General features: G+C 35.6%; 1 protein-coding gene across 5 annotated transcripts in view; it reads right to left on the reverse strand.

Moving 5' to 3' along the window:
* Nucleotides 1-12,318, reverse strand: part of LOC136039441 (S-adenosyl-L-methionine-dependent tRNA 4-demethylwyosine synthase TYW1-like) — a 61,897-nt gene extending 49,579 nt beyond the window's left edge. Inside the window, exons 1-2 of one of the 5 annotated variants that reach the window (XM_065723192.1) lie at nucleotides 12,253-12,318; nucleotides 5,540-5,851 (exon numbers count right to left, since the gene is read on the reverse strand). In XM_065723192.1, coding sequence (XP_065579264.1) covers nucleotides 5,540-5,833 — 294 coding nt within the window. In that variant the 5' untranslated portion in view covers nucleotides 5,834-5,851; nucleotides 12,253-12,318. Of the gene's footprint in view, nucleotides 1-5,539; nucleotides 5,852-12,011 lie in introns of all 5 variants that reach the window. The other 4 variants (XM_065723193.1, XM_065723191.1, XM_065723196.1 and 1 more) reach the window with 4 other exon arrangements.
* Between the last annotated feature and the right edge of the window lie 3,139 nt (nucleotides 12,319-15,457).

Genomic DNA, 15,457 nt, shown 5'->3' on the forward strand with positions numbered 1-15,457 from the left:
AGAAAATCCAGCATAACCAAACTGATAGAAAATGTCAGTTTGGGAGCTGACATTTACTCGAAATTAAAAAAAAAAAATTAATAGAATAAGACCAACCAACCAAAATTTTATATGCGAGTTACAAAATCGTTAATTCTCTCCCTTAGAAAAATGATATTAAGTCGAGTGAGTCTCAAATTAGCTTATAAAAATGATATACATTTAAACTACAGCATCATTGTCTAGGCAACGTGAAGTGTTGCAGCAACCCATTGTTGACTTTGCCAAAAAAAAAGTGTAGTAGGAGGAAAACTTTGGCCAGCGATCCGAGGAGATTAATAGGTCGAGGATATACTATATATAATATATATTTAACATATACATATATATATATATATTAGAGTGGGGCTTATTTTTCAAGTTTGAAAATATCACCTTCTTACCCCTAAATTTTGTTCAGGTACATAAAATAATACACCATGCAAAATTTCACCCTTATATTTGAATATTTAGGAGTAGCTCAATGACATTAATGTTTTGAATACCAAAATACAATGATTTCACATATTTTTTAAAAACACAATTTATGTCCATCTTCCAATGTAAGCAATAATTATTAGCCTGGTTCAGTCTTACTTATTTAACTGAAGAAATTCAAACTAGTTTAATATTCTTTGCAATAGCATAGATTTTTTTTAAATTACGAAACATTTTATTAATCTATATATTGTATTTACAAAGCTCTTACCATCAGAATTCTGGTATGTGTTAAATACTTCTCATTTTATAATATTAGACTAGTTCAACAGTGTTTAAAAAATCAATTGATATTTTTGATATTAAATTACATATTTTCATGTGCCATTGCCATTGACATGCTGTTTACAAATATGATTGATCTAGTATAGATGACAAATGACACCATCAACCAGGTCTCAGGCGCGAGTCTCCTTGGCAGCACTGTGACTGAACTAAATGGAAGTAAATTACCATCCATACGTATGGCACTTGGTCTATTTCTACATAACTACCTGGAAAAGGATGAAACAATTAGACGATCTTTGACTTTAACTATCAAAGATAAAGCTATATTTTGGTATAAAGCCAGGATTCCAACTAGAGATGTGCAGAATTGTCGAATTAAACTAGAGAAGTTATTTGAAGAATGGCACTTATTGAAAAAGAACAAAGGTAGGCAGTCAGTCACACAACAATCAAGAGAAACAGAGTTTCTCTGTAAGCTGGACAACCTTTTTGACATCGCTCACGCAAACGCTATGAACATAATGAAAATACCAGAAGATAAACAGCTTTTACTGGCTCAAAGAGAAAAAGTTAGAAAGGGAGCAATGGTTGGTAGGGATGAAAAATTAGCCAGAAAGGAGAAACAAGTTGTTAAAAGGCTAGAAAAGACATTAGCGAGACAATAGACTAGCAAAGAAGGAGAAAACGGACAAAATGACAGCAAAACGATGGAGGAGATATTGCCAGTTAACAGTGATGAAGAAGATACAGACAATAGTGATGATGATACTGCGAGGGCAGGACCAACACAAGAAAAAAGAAAGGGAGGTAGAAAATTAGTTATAAATCCACAACTTGCAGCAACGTTAGACAGAACCAAAATAAGCAATGTTCTTGATTAGTGAAACTGCCAAATGTTTGGGACATATCATCACTGATCTAGCTCTTAATCGTGACTAAATTTTTGGATTAAGAATAAAACACCAGTCCGTACAGTCAACCACCTTGAAAGCCGAGTTTCGAGGTAACGTACCACTAGTAGTTCACTAAGATGGCAAGCTCATTGCTGACTTAACAAGCTTGGAGCAAGTTGATCGACTACCCGTCATATTTTCAGAAAAAGGGGTCTCCTAGTTATTGACAGTTGCAAAACTGACTAGTGGTACAGGTGAAGCCCAGGCATCAGCTGTATACTCTCCAATAGAAGACTGGGGCATCACAGAAAACATCCATGCAATGTGCTTTGACAAAACCAGCTCTAACACCGGTCGACTGGCTGGAGCATGTGTTCTATTGGAACAGAAGATTGGTAAGGAGCTTTCGTCCCTTGCATGCAGGCATCAATTAATGGAGCTACTCATCGGTGCCGTATTTCAAGTTTGTCTTGGATCAACAATCTGCTCTTCAAGTGCCAATATTCACTCGTTTTCAACAGTACTGAATGTTTGTTGATCAATCCAGGTTTGAAACAGGAATGTCAAGCGATGCAGTATCTACGTCAGTTCAAGATATCAAGGAGAGTACCACTGAGTTTGCTAAGGGTTACCTTAGAGAAAGTCAACCAAGGGATGATTATAGAGAATTTTTGGAGCTAGTTATAATCTTTCTGGGCTTCGTTCCTGAGAGAGGAATTCGATTCATGGCACCTGGAGATACACACCATGCACGGTGGCTGTCAAAGATAATCTGTGCTGCAAGATGTATGTATCTTCACAGCACATGTTTATCTAAGAGCGCGGATGACAGCTCCAAAACCAGCTAGTGCACCATATCATGATTATCAATTATTAATATCACTGTTGGACTATTCAGCAATCAATTCAGAAATTTCCCGAGTGACGTCCATGAAGACAGCCAGCCATTTGTGAAAAGGCCAGCCAGCCTTTTCAGAATCATGCAATGTAAATGAACTACTAATACTCAGGAAATATATCATTGTGATTTAATATGTGTTTTAAGTTTTATAATTGTTTTTAACACTCAATTCTAGGTTACAATGATTTTTCTTACCCTCAAGTGCGTAAAAAAAAACAAGCACTAGTTCTTAACCACCTGTGGCAAACGATTAATAAATACTTTGGAGTTATTCGTCACTATCGATTACCTATAAATAGGATACCTGGGGCCTAAGATTTTACAAGTCATTAGTTTCTATTCGAAGACAAGATGGTGCTCCCTCAGACTTCCCGCCACCAAGGCCAAATCCAGCCAGGACACCAGAAATAAGTAGACTAAATTGCACCAGTTTCTACCATCCCATCTTTGAAGATGAGGCGCTATTGAAGATGACCATCCTCTAATAGCCTATTCTTGCTTGGATGTCTCTCTTCGTAGCAGAAATGAAACCGTATTGTTAGTACCCCAAAATGTATCAGAAGCCAATAAGAGGTACACCCGCAAACAAAAAATACCAACCCCTCATCACCAAATATGACCATGGCATAAAAAGGAATTAAAAAAAGTACAAACTGAGTTTGTAGTCAACGTTATCCTTTTCGATCATTGGCATCAGTAGAGACTAAAACTTATAATATCATCTTCCCTAATTAGTAGGCTATTATGCATCTATCCTTAACTTCACTAAATCATGTTGCTGCAGCTGCTCCTTGATATACTATTTGCGAAATTACGACATTGTCTTACACTTCATTTATAATCGCTGTGTTACACAGTCGCTGTTTGTCTCCACATGGAGATTTTTTTTACCCTCAAATATGTGAAAAACAAAGAAAATGTACACAAATTATTTGTCTTAGCCTTAAATGCATACCACGAGTCAATAATAGGTACAATAAATAAGGAAACGTAAAAGCCCCTCGTCAATAGAGATTACCAACAGCCAAATGTTACTCTCATTCTCCAAATTGCCTTGCCCTTTTAATCCAAATTTGTTCTTTCAATCTGTACAATAAAATAAAATTAAAATAAAATTGAAGTTGCTAAACCCTTGGAACCTCTTAAATGGTATATCTCATCATTAGATTCTCATCAAAAACCTCAAAACTTGTAATATAGTCTGATTCAACCTAGTACATACTACAAAGCTATCCGTCGCTTTTCATAATCATACTATTATAGATAGATGTTTCAAAAAGGAAAGAAGGATTCGCCAGTACATAACCACTTCTCCCTGACGACAACTGGCATCCAGCAACCAATTTGGAATTAAAGATCCCTAATTTGTCTTTTAATTCTGTTCCCAATTCATTTGATAAATAAAATGTAAACTAATTTGCAGAAGCTTTAAGTCTCTTCATCAAAAAGATGACTGGGGGTTTGATAAGCTATTCTTACTTGCAGGTTTCTTTCCGTAGCGGATATGAAACCAAATCGTTTGTGCCCTCATATGCATCAAAAGCAAATAATAAATACACCAACTAGCAAAAGTTGCCAAACCCTTATGACAAAGATGGTAAAAAAAAGTGGCTGATTACTTCTTAGATGTTCTTTGCTTGTCATAAAACTTGAACCAGATTTTTTTCTCATGGTTACCACAACACAGAAGCTGTCAACCCCTCAAAATTTTTAACATGCATAATGTATTGCATGAGTGAATTTTATAAGAACAGACAGATATCACACACTTTGATATTAAGGAATATTGATCAGTACAGGGAAAAAAAATCTTGGGGCAAAAGTATACTTTCTTGCTGCATGCAAAATTTCTAACATAACTACTTATAAAGGGGCCAAAGAAAAGCTCCAACTTCTTGAGCAATAGTGCTAGGTAAACAACACACAGCTTAAGCACTTTTCTCCCAGCTTCCATTTGGAACCCGTGCATGCCTGCTAAAGTCAAGCGTTCAATTGAAAGCAAAAACGTGACTGAATGGAACATAAGCTTAAGAGCATAACTTCAGACAGTTCTCTCCAATATTGACTATAAAACTCCAAATCGGCTCAAAGTGTAGGCTCTGGTTCAAATACTAGCAAACAATCAAGCTGTTTTTACCCCTTGGCAAGAATTTATGCACAGCTTTGTATCTCCCAATGGTTACATTCTTAGTCTTAGAAAATAAGGTTTACATACATTTGGTAAAAAAAAAGGTTGTTTTCATATTTTTGTTGAGCTCTTTTTAATCTTTGGTAAATCGTTTAGGAGTAAAAAGTAAATTCTTTTACATCTCATTCTTTATCCCAAATAAATCTTGCACAAAAACTGTACAACAGGACTATTTCTACCCCTTATTCAAATAATCTATTGACATAGGTACTTCTATATGATAAACCAAACCACTATGTGAGTTTTAGGTTTTCTGAAATTTTGATATAAAAAGGGTTGATTCTCTAAACAGATAAAGTTGAATGGATGCATCAAAATACTGGACTTTTTGAATATTTTTCCATTCTAGTGGATGAATCAGGAACATCACAGCCAAATTTCAATCCTGTTTTATCTCACAACCTTTTAAATATATAAAAGTTTTTTATAAGAAGCAATGCTGAATGCTATTTATTTTAGCTATTAAACAACAATACCAAACCAACAAAATAAAAAGAAAAAAGAATGGAGCATCTCCCAGTCCACTTCCACACCAACTCACTTCCAGTCCAATAACTAACTCTCTTATATTATATTGATATGTAGCACATTTACAATAGTTTCTGGAAATGGTAGCATGCCAGCAACAGGTACATTATCTAACTTAAATTTGAATATTCTAAAATGTTCTAATCAGATTAAAAAACAAAGAAAATCCCAACCTACTATGGTAAACAGCCTGACAGGTTTTCTGATAAATATCCAGATTATTTCACCAATTCTCGTAACTAAAGCCATTTAATAAAACAAATAACATCAAAACTTATGTGATACCTGAGAGTTCCCAGTCTGTGTTCCAAAATAAATTTTGACAACTTTAGAGGTAATTCCAGGCTCAGAGGAGCAGCATCCTTTGCCTTCTTTATCAGTAGTGGAACAACACCCAGTCTGCAGTGTCTCTTCTTTCTTCACTAATTGGATTTCGTCATAAAGGGATAGTACTTCTTCCTTTCTTACATCAGCCCTTTTCCTACTTTTGATGTAAACAAAAAGTCCAACAATTACTGATACTCCAACAGCTGGTAAAAATAAACGTCCATTCAGAGGTATCTGCCTTGAAAGATCCATGTTTAGCCAAACTTCTGTCTTGATAAAAAAAATTAGAATTGAAAAAATGGTAGCCCAAGATCAAGATACACTTTATATCATATGTCTAAAAGTCACAACAAGATTCAATTTTGGATGGCCAATGAGTTTTTTTTCATTTTTGGCAAAGAATTTTATCCTTTATTTTAAAAAAGAATATATGGAGGATTAAGCATTGAAGTGATCAAGTCCAAAAAGAAAAAAAATGTAAGATTTAGGTTACATAAGTTCAAGAATAAAATTGAATACCTTACTTTTAGCTATTATTACAAAAAACTAGAAAATGTATTTTTTTTACATTGTTAATTTGTTATGGCACTTGGTATTTACCAAGTAACATATAGTTATTGCAATTTCTGTCCATTGGTCTGTCTGTTGGTCCTGGTTTTGAAAAATTTGGAAATTTAGATATATTTATCTCACAAGTGGGTGATTTGATCTTAATGAAACATGATATATAGAAAGATGTCATGTCTTAGATGCACCATTATCAATTTAGATTGGATCCAGGAACATTGAGGGGTAGAGGGGGGAAACTGACATCTTGGAAATGGGAAATCTTGGAAATCACTTACAGTGGAGAGATTGGAATGAAACTTGATGGGAAGAATAAGCAAAAGTTCTAGATACATGATTGAAATAACTGGACCAGTTCTGATTTCTTTGGGGGAGTTGGGGGGATTTCTAGTGCTTTGGCAAGTTTGAGAATAAGCACAATTTCTAGATGCATAATTGATATAACTGGACTGGATCCAATCTCTCATCACAAGTGGCATATGAACTCTTAGCTCTTGTTCTTTTTGGAATCCAATTTTTGTTATGATTTGTTTATGCTTACAAATCTTCCCTATGTTATCTTTTGGTCTTCTTACTCTGCTAGTTATGTGTTTTTTAACAAAAATAAAATCTGTTCATTCACTCATTTGTATACAAGTTTACAGATTAGTATACTGAGGAGTATATAAATCTTTTCCCAAGTTCTTTTTTGTTTTGGTTTACAATATGAGTTTGATTAAATATTAAAGAAAGTGGTGAAACAATAAATGGTTTACTCTAATATAGACATAGGCCAAGATAAGCTACTAGCATTGTGAATGGCTGAAAATAGGGCTAGTATAGATTAGCCAAAGTCCAATTGGCTAATCGATCATTATCATCAATTAGTTATTCATGTTTGTTTGCGTTAGTTTACTATTGTAGTTTGGAAGAAATTCATTCGAGTGTGCACTTTTCTCACGGCTCTTCACTTTGCTTCAAGATACGACCGTACTCCTCCAAAAGATTTAGGTAAGTTTTGAGTTCCCACTCTTTGTCCCCGGGGTGTAATGCCTTGCCGATAGCTCAGAATAGGTTAGAACAGTTAGAAAAATCGTTTTTGAATTTGGAAGACATTTTTGGTCAAGTAATAAGCAATGAAACAGATTATTCTTTGTTTAGTAGTAGTAAGTTTCCTCAAACTAAATATACTCAAATAATAAATATGGCCCAAGGATGCTCCAAATCTCAGCTCAGTGTATTTCAACTGAACTGTCAAGGATTATGTTCATCACTGACAGATGTAATGACTATGTGTCAGCAAGTACAGCCTGATGTTCTTGGACTTTGCAAAACATTCCTGACAAGACAGAATGAGAGTGAATACCCAGTTTATATAAATAACCAACTGACTCGGAATGTGGAGGGTGTATTTGAATCACTTTTCCTTGAAATGTTGCTTCCTTCACAAAGAAAAGTAATCATTGGAGAAATTTACCAATTCCCATCAGGCTCTGTTTGTTCTTTTGTGGATATACTATCGGACACACTCCAGCTGCTGTAGAAACAGAATCATGATGTGGTCTTTATGGGTGATTTCAATATCAACCTGTCCCATCCCCTTACAGGTAACGCCAAAGACCTCCTCACGCTGACGTCTGGATCTACCCTCTATCCATCAATCACTATCCTGACAAAAGTTACAGAAAATACTCTATGTTTGATCATTTTCCCCTATTCACCATCTTCAAGACATCAAAAGTAGCAAGATTATTTTTGAGAATAAGAGAAGAGGTACCAATTATTGACCTACGTGAAAAAAATTTAAGGTCATTAAATGATGAACTGAAGAAAATTACACGGGATAGTGTTCTGGAAAAAGAAGATTTGAAAAAAGGTTTCAAAGCATTCCATAATACGCTTACAACTTTATACAAAGCACATTATTTAAAAAAAAAAACAACTAAACATGGGAGAAAAAATACAACAATTTATCTGTGGGTTACTAAGAGTTTACTCAGATGTATTAATAAGAAGAACAAGCTTTGGGCTGAATACTGTAACCAACCAAGTATAGCTAGCATAGAAATCTATGAATCTTATAAGAAATGCCTCCAATCAATTCTCAGAAAGGCCAAAAGAGAATATTTTAATACAAAACTAGCTGAAAGTGGTAAGGATGGAAGGAAAGTTTAGAAGACAATTAATTCACTGTTACAACCCAATAACCAAAAACCTGAACTACCCTCCAAAATTACTGTTGATGGGAAAACCTTTACTGAGCAAACCGAAGTTGCAAAAGCACTTTCTTCGCCAGAATTGGAGGGAAAACGGCGAACACAGTAACATCCCAAGCAAAATCCTGCAAGGATTTTCTAGGTCCAGCATGTGTTAAGTCAATGACAGTCATTGACATTTCAAATGATGACAATAACTCTAGTGAGCTGCTGACATTCGCTGATGATACTACAATGGCCTCCTGTGACTCTGGCATGACATCACTCCAGAGAGGGAAAGTTTGGAAGACAATTAATTCACTATTACAACCCAACAACCAAAAACCTGAACTACTCTCCAAAACTACTGTTGATGGGAAAACCTTTACTGAGCAAACCGAAGTTGCAAAAGGATCGATCCTAGGTCCGCTGTTATTTCTGATTCATGTGAATGACCTAAGTCATGTTCTGAACCCAAATTTCAGGACCTCATGGTGCTGCAAACTCTGCTGCAGTGAAGACATTTCAAATAATGACAACAACTCTAGTGAGCTGCTGACATTCGCTGATGATACTACAATGGCCTCCTGTGACTCTGGCATGACATCACTCCAGAGAGGGAAAGTTTAGAAGACAATTAATTCACTGTTACAACCCAACAACCAAAAACCTGAACTACCCTCCAAAATTAATGTTGATGGGAAAACCTTTACTGAACAAACCGAACTTGCAAAAGCACTTTCTTTGTCAGAATTGGAGGGAAAACGGCGAACACAGTAACATCCCAAGCAAAATCCTACAAGGATTTTCTAGGTCCAGCATGTGTTAAGTCAATGACAGTCATTCCCGTAACTTCCCATGACATCTCAATGATTGTCAAAAACTTGAGAGGTACATCTGTGTCCAGATTTGACTGCATTCACATAAAAGTGTTGAAAGCAGTGTTGCCGTCTGTATTACAACCATTACACATTTGATGAACCTCTCATTGCAGAAGGGGGTATTTCCATCACTCCTCAAGAAAGTACAAATAGTACCTCTCCATAAAGGTGGCCCTCAAGATGACCCATCAAACTTTCGACCCATCTTAATTCTCTTGGTATTTTCCAAAGTCTTTGAAAAAACTATGAAGAATCAACTTTACTCTTTTCTCAAAGCAAAGGGATTCCTCAACCAATGACAATTTGGATTCAGACCAGGACATTAAACTGAAGATGCACTGACGTCACTGAGCTTATTTATCAACAAAGCTCTTGACCTGGGACTTTTGCCAGCTGCTATTTTATTTGATATCAAAAAAGCTTTCAACAGTATGGATCATGGAATTCTACTAGATAAACTAGAACAATTCAGCGCTAAAGGAGAGGTACTGAAATGGTTCCAGTCCTACCTTAGCAATCAGCGCATGTACATAGGAGAAGATCCATTGAACAATATTATGGTAAATTTTGGTGTGCCACAGGGATCGATCCTAGGTCCACCATTATTTCTGATTCATGTGAATGACCTAAGTCATGTTCTGAACCCAAATTTCAGGACCTCATGGTGCTGTAAACTCTGCTGCAGTGAAGACATTTCAAATAATGACAACAACTCTAGTGAGCTGCTGACATTCGCTGATGATACTACAATGGCCTCCTGTGACTCTGGCATGACATCACTCCAGAGAAAACTAGAGATTGTCTTAGAAGAAACTTAGATCTGGATGGATGCAAATCGGTTTGTAATAAATGTCAACAAATTGTGTGTGCTAGTCTTTTCAAGGATTGGAACTATTCATCCAGATATAACTGGAATTACAACTTCTAGAGGAATGATCAGGCGGCCAGAAACGGGTTTTGCAAGGTATCTAGGTGTACTCTTGGATGAAAACCTCTCCTTCCTAAACCACATCCAGGCTGTGGAGCTGAAACTCTCTCGCAATCTTGGCATCATCAGGAAACTGAAGCACGTATTTCCTCAAAAAACCCTTCATCTACTTTACAATGGACTTCTGTAACCTCACCTGCAGTATTGTGCCATAATTTGGCAGTCAACCTTCAAATCACACCTGAAGAGACTTGACTCAATCCACAAGCATGCATTGAAAATTATTGGAAATGTGGATGACTATCTGTCCCTTGGTTCCCTTTATTGTCTGTTGTGCTCAGTTTTTGCTTTTAAATTTTTATCCAGTTTACTTCCATCTCCCTTCCACAATCTGTTTTGGTTGATATATGAACAACATAATTGAAACACATGCTCTGCCTTTGACCTTCAAGTGAGACAAATCCAACAGTATGTTCAGATTTTTCCCCATATATAACATATGCTAAAGTGTGGAACATGTTCCAAAAGAGCTGAGATGTAGGAGCTCCCTTGAGTCTTTCAAAAATAATTTAAATAAATATTTAGTTAAAGCTCAGTAAGTGAAAGATAAAAAAAGAGAGATAAATTAAATTAGATGAAGTTCATATTTTTTTAGTATATTCAGGTGAGGTGGTTGTATGTCCAGGGAGGGAGGGAGGAACCCTATGGTTAAGATTAAAAAAAATTATATAATGAGGAGGTGTGTGGTTGTGTCAAAGAGTGAAGTGGGGCTGTACTGCATGTTAGTGAAGAATCTTTTATGTTTATGGGTCTCAATGTGAGTTTTGTCACAGAGCAGTGTACTTTAAGTTTAGTTATTTCCTTTTTTTAATTAAGCCTAATTGAACCTTAAACCTTGGAACATCCTTTCAAATACCAACCTCCAGTCAAAATATGTCTGTCTACTCAAGGACAAGCATCAAGAGACTGAGAACTGTGTGCAAGTGAATAACAGTCATAGCAAATTCATTCCAGTAATAACAGGAGTCAGGCAAGGTTGGTCAATTGCCTCACAGGTAATTAACTGTATCATAGATAATATTGTGGATTGCATAACCTGGAAGTTGAGGTTTTTTCAATGTTTTATGGAATAAAAAGGATTAAAACATCAGTTTCAAACTTACTATTTCATCATAAAATCTATTTTTTATAAGTTATATAATCCACAAGCATCAATTATACTTGTAGGATTTAGCATTGACCACTTGTTCACTCATTGATGTATTGTAGAGCTTGTTTTTTTTTAATTTATTTCAGCTTAGCATAAGATAAAACAAAGAAGTGACAGAATATATCAGAAATACATAATTTAGGCTATATGCTGTCACATTAGGGGGGGGGGCGTAACATATCTGGACAGTGAAGTTAGAAAACAATTCTTACTTCATAATAAGCAGAACAATAATACCTAACACATTAGGCATACAGACCTAATATACTTTAACCCCCCCCCCACCCATAATGTGCAAATAATGTGTATCCCATGGCATATTCACTTGATTCAAAGTTTAATTACATGAATTGCTCCATATTTACCCTTTACACATCCTCTAAGATGGTATCTGTTTCTGATAGCATCACTCTTGTTAAATCCAGTTTAACCTACCATAAATTAAGTCAATGATGACAGAATTAAGAGTAGAAAAACACACAAGAAACCTATATTGGCTAATATAAACTGTAGTTTGTGTTAAGATTAGAATTTTTTTAAATTAAACTTGTGCAAAATACAATTATTAGCCTATAGGCTATTCAGAAAGAGCATAAAAAGAAATTGAGTGTTGTGTTCAATTTGTTTGTAGCTCAGAAATCTGAACTGCTCAAGATTTATCAAAAAATACCTTTTCTCTATCCCCAGGGGGGTTGTCCCGTCCCCCTAGATTCACCTCTTCTCTCCAAGCAGCCCTGCCTACAGCGTATCCTAGTGTTGTTGCTTAATCCCAAAAGTTAATTCGACACTTTAAAAAACTGCTTTTTACCAGACCTATCTTAGGTTACTAGTTCTTTTGGAAACAACATTCTGTCAACAAAATTGCTCAAATGGGTGTGAAATCCTACACTATAGATAGCCAAAATTCCTACTTGACAGAATTTCAAGAATACATTTATCTACCCAATTAAGGATTTGTTAAAAAGAAAATAATTAAAATAGATGGCACTTTTCTCTATTTAGAGAAGAACTATTTTTTTTCTATGTCAGGCAATAAAATAGTCCCCCTAAAATCACCTCTTGTCCCAGACCTATTCCAAGATTCATTATTTATCTCTAATTTATGGTTTGTTCGCTGCGATTCTGGAAAGAAAAACAGGATTTTTTCGATCAACCTAGTCAACCATGACAAAGGGAAGCAGCTAGAAGCTTGAAACTATAATGAATGTATTTTACTTGAAACTAAGCGCAGTCATATTTCATTCAGTATCTAAAGCTGTTTAATTAAGCCATTTTTCTTTATTTACCCCTACTTTTTCTCACCCTTTCAGGCTCCACACGACGGCCCACTAGGTTCAGGACGGGGACAGAAAATCTGGACAAATTACGGACACCAGGCCTTTAACCATTAAGTCTGAGTTAACTAGAGAAACTTTTTTTTGCCACCCTCCTCAAACAGTAATTCACAAATAATAAAGAAAAAACGCAAAGTCGCAGCTTGTTAATGCTCATATAACTGAAAAAAGTATAAAAATTAGAAAAACTTTCAAATACATATGCCGCATTGCATTCATAATCTGTTTTTATTGCATGGCTTTTTATGTAAGCATTCCACTCTGATCATGAAGTAACTCTCCTATACTGGCAGACAATACTATTCCTTTTAGCCTCTTTCTGGGGGCCTAGTCAACCATCAGTGTGTCTGCTGTAACTCTGGCTCGTTTCATTCCAAATTTCTTGAAGCCAGTGAACCTGAATCGTAGAAGCCAGAGTTACTTTGCAAATGATAGCTCTGTCTATCTTTATTTCCTGAGTAATCTGAACAGTCTTTCTGAAGCTACGTTCAAAAATGGAAAGGGGAACAAGTATTGTACAAACTTTGCTAAGTTGGATACCGCTTGTTTTCACAGTGGTCCCTTGCACTCAAAGCTGATCTCCAGTAATCGACGGCTGTCACAGTCACTGTTTCATCATCATTGGCACTATCAGAATATTTCCGCTATTTTTTGTCAATAGCACTTTCTGACCACCCTGGCAATGAGTAGTGTTTTAAATATGGGACAAGGGTGGGTGGGTTACGTGACTTAACGTTTTCGGGTTCAATAAAACTAACCACCTTATAGATATCATCGTCAAAACTGAATCTTTTCTGTATCTGAATGGTAGCCTCTTGATGAAACTCGTAAGCTGACAAATACATTTTTTCAGTCTCGGCTTTTAACTTTTCCTTATAGTGGTCAGGTTGATCACTAATATTCACAACACTGGTCAACTTGGTAATTTCTTCTGCTGCATCTAAGCCGAGGTAAATAGTTTTCAGAGTGAGGTACTGCAAACTATTTTAAGAATCGACGGTCATTTCCTTTTCTTGAACATACTTGGCGGCCGGAAACTTCGTGACAAAGTCTTTACAAGTGTTGCTATCTCTTCTTTCAAAACATGAAACACTGGGGTATCTGCTTAGAATATTGTATTAAACTTTGTTAATAGTCCAAGGATGTACTCCATAAATATCATCATGACTTTCATAAGCGGATCCCGCAATGCATTAAAGACAAGCTCATTTCCATAAACGGGGTCCTCAATTTCCAAATTCCTGAAATAAAGCTTCAAGGGATCCAAAAGCTGAAGAATCTGTCTTACACACGCATGAGCTGAGAGCCATCTTGTTTGTTAAAGTGCAAGAATTTTCAGCCAGTCCATGTTGCAAGTTTTGGAACTCTCCAAAAGTGCTGGCTCGTTTTGCAGTGTTTGTAAAATGATTAAGATCTTCCAAAGTTTTTGGAAGCTTTTTACAAGCATAAGATGCATAAGCATAAGCAAAAATGAAAAATTATTTTCATTGAGAAATGGTGCATTTTTGCCTCTATATCTTGTACTAGAAGCTTTGATGCAAACCCCAGGAGCAAAGTTACAGGCTTTGGAACTGAATTTGAAGCTTCGAGGTCTTTTTCTCTGACTCGAAATGTTTTCTCTAAGGTGTCTTCACTTCTTCATATGAAAATTTGACTGAGCATGCTAAGCACCGAGCCGATTCTTCTTTAGATTTCTTCGTTAACCAACCAGTAAACTCTTTGTCGTTCTCCCATTCTTTTACATATTTTTGTTTGTATTTTTTCTCTTTTTCAGTTTCTGAAAATCTGAAAAATCTGACAAGTCTTCTTCTAAATTTATCTTACCACAGACCTAAAAGAGGTATGGTTAAGAAAGAGAGCCTACAGTGAAACCGATATAAAAAGAAAGGTACAGAATAAAGAACTTTCATAAGAAAGAAAGTAGTAAAGAAATAAAAAAAAAAATATGAATAAACTCAACAAATTCTGTCACTCTACTTCTAATATGAAAAACATGTCACCCTGTTTTGCCTTAATACTCACAGGGAATGTAATAAATTCTGTTAATATTTTTGTTCATTTAAGAATAGCGTAGGGTGAACTCGTCAGCACACGAGCAGATGGCTACACAAGTAAGATGTTGGAAAATAGACTCTGCTTACTATTCAAGTTTAAAATCTTTTCTCAATCCAGGTTTATAACAACTTTGATATTAGTGAATCCAGAGAAAAATAAATGTCAAATGGAAGCTTATTCCTCAAAAAATTTTCGACAAAATTTAAGTCTTTGGACAACTTAAAACGTCTTTGTTTTTGCTCGGAAGTCATGTTTGTTTGTTTATTGTGAACCCAAATCTTATATTTAAGAAAAAACAAACTTGTAAATATTCCATTTACTATGAGGTTAACATAATTCCAGTACTAAGAAATAAACATACATTTTGAATAAGAATTTCACCCTGAATCCAAGGATAGCATCCATTTATGTCAGAAATGAACTTTAACCCAAGGGTTACTTTAACCCGTGTTTACAAAAGAGTATTCTAAGCCCCATAGCTTTGCTAAATCCTAATGTATAAGGCTTAAAGTACTATAAATCTTTTTCCTAAACTTAGGAAAAAAACCCTTGATAAGGCCTTAAATCCCACTGAAATACTGAGATTTAAATTTTCAAAAACCCAAACTAAGCTAGGCCTAAGTGAATATTTATACCAGATCCTCTCGAATACATTGCCAACAACGTTCCCATAGCTAGTTTTGAGAATTGTGCCATGTTCGACTTTGGAATATAACCTTTGTGACTG

The sequence above is a fragment of the Artemia franciscana genome, chromosome 19, assembly GCF_032884065.1.
Source record: "Artemia franciscana chromosome 19, ASM3288406v1, whole genome shotgun sequence".
Lineage (NCBI taxonomy): Eukaryota > Metazoa > Arthropoda > Branchiopoda > Anostraca > Artemiidae > Artemia > Artemia franciscana.